The sequence below is a fragment of the Chlorocebus sabaeus genome, chromosome 13, assembly GCF_047675955.1.
Source record: "Chlorocebus sabaeus isolate Y175 chromosome 13, mChlSab1.0.hap1, whole genome shotgun sequence".
In the NCBI taxonomy this organism is placed as follows: Eukaryota; Metazoa; Chordata; class Mammalia; order Primates; family Cercopithecidae; genus Chlorocebus; species Chlorocebus sabaeus.
The window spans coordinates 16,479,433-16,491,465 of NC_132916.1; the positions used below are offsets into that span (position 1 = coordinate 16,479,433).

A 12,033-nucleotide genomic window follows, 5' to 3' on the forward strand; every position below is an offset into this window, starting at 1 on the left:
CTGCAGCCTCACCCCTGGCTCAGGTCATCCTCCCACCTTGGCCTTCCGAGTAGCTGGGACTACAGGTGTGCACCACCATACCTGGTTAAATTTTTGTGGAGATGGAGTTTTGCCATGTTCCCTAGGTTGGTCTGTGGCTCCTGAATTCAAGCGATCCACTCACCTTGGCCTCCCAAAGTACTAGGATTACACGTGTGAGACACTGCACTCAGTCATAACTTTTATCCAGGAAGTGAATTGAGCTAGTGTTTGGCCCAATACAGTATAGGCTAGCGATGACTCAGGTATACAAGCCTAGGGGCAAAAATATTTTTTTCCCAAGTTTTTGGTTAAAAAATTATTTTGGGTGATGAACTTTCATTTCGTGATAATGAACTCAACAGTATAAAATAATACTATTTTGGAAAATTATCTCAAAAAAATTAAAAATCTTGAAAATATTTAATTCAGGGTCCAATCATTCTAATTGCTATAGAGTCAAGATAAACAATGAAACCAGTTTGGATTTCTGCTTCTAATGGGCTGAACGACATTTCACAAGATAATAACATATCAGGAAATCTTCCCTGAGTGAAGAAGAGGCTTTTATGTTATGTTCCTTCTTCTTCTGAAGGCTTCAGAGGGGTGATAGTGGAAAGAACATCCATTTATTCTCGAAGAAGTTGCAAGTGGGCAGCTTTTAACGGGCTTACTGAAAGGGCTCCAAGTAGATGCGAGACTTTTACCTTCACTCTGAAAGACAATCTGTAGAAATCATTATCTGTGATTCCTTTAGTTTCACAAAAGAGCAAAAAAGGAACCAACTTTCCATTTCAAATCTGGTAATTTGATAAGCTACAAAGTGAGTTAAGAGCTATAAAAGTCACTAAAAATCTACTCCAGGTATTTTTCCTTCAAGTTTAATTTTAAAAAAGCATCATGAGATAACCTGGTCTATGCTTCTGGGCATATTCATTCATTCAGCAAGTATTTATTGAGAGTCAGAGTTCTAAATACTTGGGACACATCAGTGAATAAAGTGGACTGTGATTCATGTTCATCATGGAGCCAAACTTCTAGTTGAGGGAGACTGTTAATAAACAATCCATGTAATAAGGAAAATATATGCTACGTGAGAAGTGGACTCCAATGAGCCAGGATGTGCTGGGGTAGATATTGGGTTGTGGCAAAGAATAGAGGAGCCAGGACAGGCCCGACTGAGAGCTAAGATCTGAGCAAAACCTTGAAAGGTGGTGTGAGAGTCAGTCAAGTGGATATTTTGGGGAAAAGTTTTCCAAACAAAGGGAACAGTGAGAGTCAAGGTCTCCTTGATGTGTAGTACTGCAGGGAGCCCTCTGTGGCTGAAGCGGGGTGAACCAAGATGAGAGTAGTAGGAAATGAAGCCAAAGCATAGTGGTAGCCATGTCGTGGAGGGCCTATGGACCAGTTAAGGACTTCTGACACCTGAGTTGTTTAGGCAGATTTGAAAGGTTTGAGCAGAGGAGGGATGCAATCAACTTGCATTTCAAATGCAGCCCTCAATCTGCTCTGTGCAAAAGACTCTGGGAGGCTGGCATAGAATCAGAAAACTAAGAGAGAGTATACAGTAAGCGATTGCGAAAAATGGCGGCGATTCCATCAGGGGATAGCAGTGGGGTGGCAGAGAAATGGAATGGTTAGATTTTGAATCAATTTGGAAGGTAGACCTTCAAATAGGCAGATCAAATATGAGACAAACAGAGGAGATAAATATTTATAATCCCAGCTTCTAGCAGCTTATGCAGATTATTGCAACATAACAATCCTCACATTTTGATGTTTTTCAGAAGTAGTTTTTTAAATACTGAAATGAAGGGAAAAATCAGTTAAAATAAACAAAAGAAGCAATAAGGAAAAATAAATCCTGCAAACTGTGGCCCTTGGGCAGCGACAGAGGAGGAAGTAAAAGTTTTCACCAGCCCGAGGTGGGTGTATGGCTTGAGCCCCAGAGTTCAAGACCAGCCTGGGCCACGTGGTGAAACCCCATCTTTACAGAAAAAAACAAAACAAAACAAAACAAAACAAAAGTTTAAACACAGAAAGAGGTGAAATTAATTTTGGAAATTCACATTTAATCTTAACAAGACATCTTGAACAGTTGTCTACCAAAGTCATTTGATTATTCACTATCTGTACTAAATGAAAGAACAGAAATGCAAGTGGGTAGTTGGGTGAAAAAGGTAGACAGAAAAATTCACCCTTTCTCCTCAAGATTCAAAAAATGATTGTAAGCCATATGGTTGAATATCTAACTGATTTTGAAACTTGGCTAAAATTTGTCTTTATATTTTTGCCTCTGACTTTAACAGCTCATCTTCACGGCCTGCTCTCCTGGCAGTCAGTCACACAGCCTGGTGGCTGTCCCCCAGCCTCTCTCCTGCCTTCTGCTCCCACTGCCTAGTTGAGGCCCTCATCAGCCCTGGCCTGAGTTATTGAAATAACAGGCTATTTTTCTTTCCCTGTCTCTAGTCCCTCTCTCTCTCTCTCCTCCTAAAAACCACCTCCCAATTAGTCTTCCTAAGATGCAGTTCTGATCACATTGATTCACCTGCACAAAAGCTTCCAGTGAATTCTCATTGCTTCTTAAATTACCTCCCGAGTCTTTGGCTTGGTATTCAAGGCCCTTGGGCTATCTTCAGACTGCCTTTACGGTCTTGCTGCTGATTTTGCCTTTGTCATCAGCCCAACAAATGGCCTGCTGTTTCCCAAAAGCGTTCCAGACTTTCCTGCCATTGCACCTGTAGGTATAAAGTTTCTCCACTTGCAGGATCACTTGCCCCCGACTCCCACCCCAATCCCACTTTCTAAATGTCTTTCAGAATGGTAGCTTCGGATGTAGCTTCCTTCATGGGAGCATCTCTAGTCCTCTAGGTCAGGGTGATTCTTCCCTCTTCTGAACTCTCTGTATTCCTGTAGTGTTTCTTTTTTTTTTTTTTTTTTTTTTTTTTGACAGTTTTTTCATGTTGTTATCATAATCTGCTTTTGATTACAGATTTTGTATATCTGGTTTATTTCTCTAATTATTACATTCTTAAAGTCAGAGCCAGTGCCCGATATCTTCTCGTTTACCCACATCATTTATGACTGTGCCTAGCACACATTTGAAACTAAATAAACATTTAATGGACAGATGGATGGGTGAGCGAGTCATTACTGAGACTTCATCCACAACCCCCACAAATTTCTTGCTCCATAAATATTTTCTCATGTGAATGAGAAATACACTATTTTCCACTTGTCTGGTGCTTTTGCATGGCTTTGAGAAGAATGATTTCATTTGACTCTCACAGAAATCTTGTATGAGTTTTACAAATGAGGAAGTCAGGTTCCAGAGCAATAAACATAGCTATCATAGGTAGCATTTGCAAGCTGCTTATGTTTCATGAAGAATATTCTTTATGGGATATCATTTACCCCTCTTGGTACATTTGAGTTAGGCAGCTGATAAATATTTTTGGGGATTGACCATGTTTCAGGGACTGTTACCAATATGGGGGTGCCATGAAGAGCTTTTGAGAAGAAAGTCTCCTGACATCTCTTAATAGCCAAAGTAATCCTCTGGTGAAAGCCTCAGATGTAAACCATTAGTTTCAGGCCTAGCAGCAGCTGGGGATGGCTGCAGCATAGCCAGGTAAAGGGGATCTGGGTAAGTTCCTAAAGTATCTGCTATTATAATCCTAGTTGGAGGAACACAAGAAAAAGCATAGAGATACAAAACTTTATGATGTGTTAGAAAGGAAGGAATCATCAAATACGATAGCATTTGATTTTAAGTGGCAGCCTGGGGTAAACAAAAATGGAAAATGTGCACCTTGTCCTAATTGCAGTTTATTCATTGTCCTCTAAAATATTTCTGCAATACACAGCCACTCATATTCAGCAGCATATACACTAACTAGTTAGCTAACTAATTAAATCATAATACATAATAAATTAATGTGTTTCTTTGTGTGTGTATGTTTTTATTTTGAAACAGAGTATTGCTCTTGTTGCCCAGGCTAGAGTGCAGTGGTGTGATCTCGGTTCACTGCAACCTCCGCCTCCTGGGTTCCAGTGATTCTTCTGCCTCAGCCTCCGAAGTAGCTGGGATTACAGGCATGGACCACCATGCCCGCTAATTTTTGTATTTTTAGTAGAAACGGGGTTTCACCATGTTGGCCAGGCTGATCTTGAACTCCTGACCTCAGGTGATCCACCCGCCTCGGCCTCCCGAAGTGCTGGGATTACAGGCATGAGCCACCACACCTAGCCAGTGTTTTAGTAAAGCTGTTTTTATTTAAAAAAAAAAAAAAAAATACAGGGATGCTGAATTAAACTAGATGGTGTCTTCTCCCTTGAGCATCTTGAGTTCTGTGTTGAGGAAGAGGGACAATGCAGTAATAATTCAAACAAATTACTTCAAGGACTGACAAATGTTATGAAGAAGATGAAGTAGGGCAATGGGCTGGAGAGTGGCCAGGGGTTGAGGGTGGAGAGGATACTGCTCTGTCTGCTCTGTCACAGAAGAGCCTGCTGAAGAAGTGATATTTCCGTGGAGGTCCAAGCAATGGGAAGGAGGCAGTCCACCCAACATCCACAGGGAAGCCTTTCTGGCAAAAGGGACCAGAGATGTGCTGATGGGACAGAAAGAAGGCCAGTGTGGCTAGGAAGGAGTGGAGAAGGAGGGAGGAGACGCAGGGGGAGGAGTCCTTAGGGGTTCATGTGGACCTTCTAAGCTCTAATGAAGACTATGGATATTATTCTAATTAAAATGGGCAGTTACGAGAGGGTTTTCTGCAGAGGAATATTGTGAACTTTTTGTATGTGTTAGAAATACTCTGTGGTTTGGAGGATGGACTGGGGTGGGGTGGGGAGTAGTGATAAGGCAGGAAGCCAGTAGAATGGTACTTGGAGGTAAAATGACTTCTTCAAGGTTACTTGGATACTAAGGATCACAGTGATGAGTAGATCTTCGGTCATGCAGAAGGTCAGTGGCAGAGAAGGGGTATACTATTACAAGGTCTTTTGGTATTTAGGGTAATGCTTCTCCTGGCATATAGGAGGAATGCAAACATGATACTTCTGGGGCTCGACAACAATTGACTGGTTTATTTTTTGTTTTTGCTAATATGGCCAATATAAGGAAAGGGAAGCTGTGTACTTTTCTTCCTTTCTTCTCATTTTGGTTTTGTTTTGTTTTGTTTGGACTTTTTTGTTTCCATGTACTTTGACTCCTTAAGATTTCTATGCTTACTCACTTCTGCCTAATTACGGGCTTTGGGTGGCCATTTTAAACTATTTTTTTTACCATGTCGAACTTGTGTTTGAAAAACAATTCCAAGAAAAAGATTTTAGGGCTAACATTTGAATGAAGCTTCTTCAAGAATTAAAACTATCCTATACAGAAAATAGGGAAAATCAATATTAATTTTTAATGTAATCATATCATAGTCTCTTAACTAGAACTAAGATTTTTGAAATGTCTTTAATTTCCTCATTTAAATGTAAAATACTTAATACCTAAGTGTTCTGAAAGAGATGAAACCACATACAATTATTAATCACTAACTAAATAAAATAATACTTTCATTTGAGCTTATGAGAATATTTTGTCAGGCTATTTGCATTGTAATTGGCACCGATAACCCCTTGATCCTGGGATTTGGATAAATCACTCAGCAACTTTATGGAGGATTTCAGGGAGCCTCTCCCCCTGAAGCTGAATAACTCTGGGGTGCTTTAATTCACAAAGCTGATTCTGGCCAATTCTTTGTCATTAATTTGTTACCAATTATGTGTCAAACAAGAGGCAAAAAATGGAGGTGCAAAAATGATTAAAACCAGCCTGTTCTCAGGTAGCTCATCAAAAAGATGAACAGTCAATCAGTAGTTGCAATCCAGTCATCCCTTGGTATCTGTGGGGGTTTAGTTTCAGGAACCCCATGGAGACCAAAGTCTGTGCGTACTCAAGTCCCACAGTGGATCCTGCAGAACCCACCTACACGAAAAGTCGACTCTCTGTATCCTCGAGTTGCTCATCCCGCATCCCGCAAATGCTGTCTTCATCCCCATTTGGTTGTGGATTTGGAATCCATGGACACAGAGGGCCGACTGTATTTATTGGAAAAATATCTGTGCTTAAGTGAACCTGTGCAGTTTGAAACCCTACTGTTCAAGGGACAACTGTGTAAGTTGATACACAAAATGACATTCCACCTATTATGATAGAAATAAGCCCAGAAGCACCAGGCAAAGCACCTACCTGAGACTATCAGAGAAGGCTTCCTGGAGGAGTTGGTGTTTGAACAACACCAACACGAAGGATGGGCTCATATTTACCAATAGAGGTGGGGCGGAGAGGAGAGACTAGTACTGCCTTCTTCTTTCATGTGATCTTCATTGGGGAGCTTTATGAGTATATTGCACAGATAGTTCACAGAAGACACTGAGCTAAGAGTTCTATGCTTGATGTTGGCTATTGGTTTCTCCATAATGTTAGAAATAATGAGCCATGCCTTAGCACTACACGGTCTATAAAGTGTGTTTTCATACTGAATCCTTGGAAATGAAACTCCAGGTTCACTTTGATTTGTATTTTGTCAATCTCTTTTCCAATGAAAACTCCCCCGACCTGAACATATAGTCGCTTTCTCATTTGCCTTTTCCTCTTCTCCAAGTCTTCTTATTTCTTCTTTCTCTCTCTTTCTTTTTTTTTCCCCCCTCATTCATCTTTTCTCCATTTAAAAGTGAAATTTATAAGTGGTGCCTGGTGCCTAGAGAAAATGGATTGAGAGAGCATTTGCACTGTGTTTGAGTAGCACCACAAACAGGATGACACTTCACAGATCTTTCTGATGCTCATTTAACAGATCTTGATACTTTGCAGAGTTTTGAGGTTCAAAAAACCTTACAGACAGTGCTGTAGCACCTGTGTACATGGTCTCTTGTTCAAACAGCCCAGTTTGCTACAATCTAATTTAAAGTAGAGTCAGCAGGAGTAACAGGAAAAGCTCATGTTTGGTGTTGTTTCAAAAAAGGAAGTTGATCACATAGAAGCTGAGTTTTACTAAAATAGCTCACAATAGGGGAAGGTGTCGGGACTGGGCCAGAATGGATATTTTTGTTAATATTTATTTTGTAGATCCTGCTAATGAGTAAACTGTTCTTGCTATTTATTTGGACAATTTGGGGGTAGTGCATTCCCTCCTCTAGATAACTAGGGTTTTATTGAAATTACAGATCTTTGATCTCTTAGTTATTAAAGATCTAAGTGATATAAGGTAACCAGTTTACAAGATAATTGACATATTCCTGAATGGATTTTTTTTATGTCTATGCCACTATATGATTATTGAGAAGATATGTGTGATTAGTTAGTATCTTAACTAGAGATTTTGATGTCATGCTACTTAAAAGTGTATTTCTTGATTATCCGACAATCCATGTCTAGCATGGAGCTAATTGGGCACACATTGGGTAAATATTGGCTTCCCCCATCAAAACTCAGAGCTCAGAATCTACAAATTGCCTGGGGGCCGTATTGATTTGGAAGAAAGTCAACTCTTCTGAATTAGTTGCAATGATTCTGAGGTTTTTGAGGAGGATCCTAGTTTGCTCTTTGGCTTCCTCTCTCTATCAACCTTCCTGACACTTCCTTGGAGTTTGTTTTTTTTTGTTTTTTTGAGATGGAGTCTCACTTTGTTGCCCAGGCTGGAGTACAATCACGTGATTTTGGCTTACTGCAACTTCCACTTCCTGAGTTCAAGTGATTCTCCTGCCTCAGCCTCCCAAGTAGCTGAGATTACAGGCATGAGCCACCACGCCTGGCTAATTATTGTAATTTTAGTAGAGATGGGGTTTCACCATGTTGGCCAGGCTGGTCTTGAACTCCTGGCCTCAAGAGATCTGCCCGTCTCGGCCTCCCAAAGTGCTGGGATTACAGGCATGAGCCACTGCGCCTGGCCTTCCTTGGAGTTTTGAATGCTTGATGATGAGAGGCATGTCCCATAGGATGATGTAATGCAACTGAACCATAAAATGCCTTCTCTGTCTTATCTGCTGTTGGAGATATAGGGTGATCCACAGAGCACTGGAATCTAGATTTTTGGATTTTATTGGTCAATAAAATTAAAAATGGAGGAACAAGATAGAGTTGCTGAATGTTTATTTTGCCACATAGGATGTTAAAAAAAGAAAACTCCAAAGAGACAAAGGCTTTTACGTACTGTCACCACTTTTTTTAAAAGAAGGCATGTATTTCAGCATCAAAATGTAGCAAAGACAAAAATCTCAGAAGAAATCAAGTTCTTTCCAAGACTATCCTTGTTGGTTATATTAGCCAATTTTCACACTGCTATAAAGAACTACCCGAGACTGGGTAATTTATAAAGAAAAGAGATTTTAATTGACTCACAGTTCCACATGGCTGAGGAGGCCTCAGGAAACTTACAATCAGGGAGGAAGGCGAAGGGGAAACAAGGCACATCTTACATGGTGGCAGGAGAAAGAGTGAGTGAGGTGGGAACTACCAAATACTTTTAAACCATCAGATCTCATGAGAACTCACTCACTATCATGAGAACAGCATGCGGGAAAGCACCCCCATGATCCAGTCACCTCCCATCAGGTCCCTCCCTCAACATGTGGGGATTACAATTTGAGGTGAGATTTGGGTAGGGACACAGAGCCAACCATATCATTGGTGATGTTGCTTTGATGTTTTCTCTCTGTAATGATGAAAATGTCGCCAAGGCTTTTAATGCACTAAGGAATATGTGAGTGATGTTCAAGGGTTTAAGTTTGTATTTTGTTTCTGGAATGGATCCAGCTTTTGTTCTCTTTTTCTTTTTTGGAGGCAGCGTCTCGCTCTGTCGCCCAGACTGGAGTGCAGTGGCATGATCTTAGCTTGCTGCAATCTCTGCCTCCCAGGTTCAAGTGATTCTCCTGCCTCAGCCTCCTGAATAGCTGGGACTACAGGCACGTGCCACCATGCCAGGCTAATTTTTGTATTTTTAGTAGAGATGGGGTTTCAACATGTTGGCTGGGCTGGTCTCGAACTCCCGGCCTCAGGTGATCTGCCCCTCTCAGCCTTCTAAAGTGCTGGGATTATAGGCGTGAGCCATCGCACCCAGCTTCTCCTTTTTCATAATTACCTTTCTGGTTCCATCAGTGTGAATTAAGTGATAGATTGCAAATTATATTTTGTTCAAAGTGTAATGCAGTATTCTGAAGGATTTCCAAAAGAGGCCTTTTAAGTTTCTTGGGAGTGTTGAAGAATAGGACAAATCATGATAAGGAGATTTTTTTCAGATCCTAGAACAGTGAATGTAAAGTTATATAAATCAGTTTTGGAGAATGAAATCCTAGTGTGTGTCAAACAGAAATAAATATCATGCCTTTACCTTTTGACTGTTTTATTATTGGTCACTTTTTGAAATAACACGGGGACACTGTGATTGAAAATGAAAGGTGGAGAATGATGGTTTAATCATAATGTCTTTTATTCTTTTTTTTTTTGGTTTTATTTGTGGAAAAAATAGGCTGCACAGCAGGCATCTTCATCCTCACCCAGCCTGAGTGGAACATTGTGTTCTTTCTCTTCCCTGGAAAATACAATGAAGACACCCAGCAGTTTTCCTTCCTCCTTATCTAAAGAGAGACAGTCCTTGCCCGACACAGTTAACAGTTTGTCTGCTGCTGAAGATGAGGGACAACCAATAACGTTTGCTGTACAAGTTCATTCACCTGCACCCTCAGAGGCAGGCAGCCACAAGGCCCCAGAAAACAGCTTTGTCACATCAGAAAGTGGATTTTTGAACTCTTTATCTAGTGATGATACTTCTTCATTGAGTAGCAATCATGACCATCTTACTGTCCCGGATAAGCCTGCTGGATCAAAGATCATGGACAAAGGTAAACCAAGAAATTCTTTTTTCTTCGTTAGAGAGTGAATATTTGTGTGTGTATGGAACTCTGATATTAATTTGTAACAAGAATGGTTAAACTCATGCACGATGATTCAATAATTAGTCAAGTGAGGCTATGCCCAGAGATTGCTTTGTAGAGGAGTTTGCATGTGGACAACTCCAGCTACTAGGTCACTAATTACTTGCTATAAGTGTCACTAACCAACTGCTTCAGAACTCTAAGACGTGATCATAAAATAATGATACTTTTCCACCAATCGGAGAAAAAACTTGCCTCTTTGTTTTTGGTCCCATGTCCCATGCACTGGAGCTTGTGGTGGTTAAGTCGGGATTTTGTAGTCTTGTGTTCATAACATCACCTGGATAGTTCAAAATGAGCTTAGAGCAGCCACTTTCCCTGGGCTGTGCCCCAGACAGTACCGAATTCTTAGCCCGTCGTCTTCTGAATGTTCTTGTGTGGCTAATGGGAAGACAGACAATTTGCATGCACTTTTTGCAGCATTAGAACCTTTATATATAAAGGAGAGCACAACTTATGCGTTCAAAAAACATTTTACGTCTTAACAAAGGAAATAATTAATTGTGTGATGAAGTTGATAATATGAGGTTTAAAAAATACTCTGATAACTGGTCCTTATCGTTTATTCAGGACTAGCTTGTTTTTATTACTGTTCAATCATGACGCGTCTTTTCTGATTGTGCACTATTCATTCTGCTGTAAAACATAGTTACCTGATGGAAGATAATGAGCAGTTAAAGAACGATGAGTTTGGTTTGTATATTTTTGGTGTGCCATTGAGAGAAAGTTGACTTGCTAAATTCCCATAATCACTTGCCAGCGTGTCTAATGACACAGATGACTGTTCTCCCCTCTCCTCTAGCCTAGTCAGGGAATGTTTCTTTAAGTTCTCAAATTTCAGATGGGTACCCTGCTAATTTAATATTTGGTACCAGAGTAATTTGGCCAAGGATCACAACTGCAGACCAAGTTGTGTGTGTGTGTGTGTGAGAGTGTGTGTGTATAGTATTTTAAAAGTATGTAAATTTGAATACTCAGCCTGGTAACTAATTCTCCAGGTTACGAGAGTTGTCACCACTCTCTGAAGCCTTACCTAAAGATGCTTTACACAGACATGCCTGGCCTCTGATGGCATTTTTCTTATACCCCTCCCCTCTTAGGCCAACTGTCTATTTTACATTAGAAGAACTGGAGTGAATAAAGTCATTGGCAAACCAACCTATTTCTAGAGGTGAATGAGTAGCATAGGGAGGAGAAAAGAAACTTTGTCACTGAGGAATGGAGAGGACTAAAGATTAGACTGTGAGGAAGAGTAGTCTGAACCCGCCCTCAGGTTTGTGAGGTGCTGTCATTTGGACAAAGTATTGAGCTTAATTATATCTCCTTGGAAGCACAAAATTGAGTTCAATGGTGCAAGTCAAAAGGAGATAGATTGAAGCTCAGCATAATAACTTTTTTTTGATGTGAGCTGTTCGAAATAGAATGGGTTCCTTGGAAAGTAATGCATTTCTTATCACTGGAGTTGTTTACTCATTCTGAGACAAACATTTTCATTGAATATTGATTGCCTATTGTGTATTGATCACAACTCTTGTTCTTGAAAAGATATACTGAAGAGATAGTTTAAGTATCTTGAACTAGATGACCTCTACCTTGATACTTAGAAGATATAGGACTAGTGGAACTAAAGAAAATAATAAAAAGTACTACATCTATTATTTTTCTCCTACAAACACTTACTTTAATCATTGGGTCATAAGTAGAACTAAAAAAGATTTCACACACACACACACCCCCTGCCCCCGCCAAGATGAGCATAGCTTTAAAAACATACTAGAGAATAAAATCCCATTTGCATTCTTTCCCAAGAGATAACCCTGGAGGTTGAGAGTTTTCTTTTAGGACCATAGCCAGAGAGTCATGGGAAGATGCAACAGTCCTTGTTCCTGGCTAAATGTCATTCCAGGATTGCATGTGCTGTAGAGCCTGGCTGGATACCAACAGCCCTTTTAATGTAAGAATGAAGCAACCTGGTATTATTTAGTTTTGAGTTACACACAGAGTGCCCAGCAAAATCTGTATACTCCTTCA

General features: G+C 40.3%; 1 protein-coding gene across 2 annotated transcripts in view; it reads left to right on the top strand.

Annotated features, from left to right (window-relative positions):
* IPCEF1 (interaction protein for cytohesin exchange factors 1) overlaps window positions 1-12,033 on the top strand; it is a 206,319-nt gene that overhangs the window by 151,693 nt on the left and 42,593 nt on the right. For both annotated transcript variants that reach the window (XM_008007648.3, XM_073022320.1), the window contains one exon: window positions 9,537-9,909. In XM_008007648.3, coding sequence (XP_008005839.1) covers window positions 9,537-9,909 — 373 coding nt within the window. The remainder of the gene's footprint in view (window positions 1-9,536; window positions 9,910-12,033) is intronic.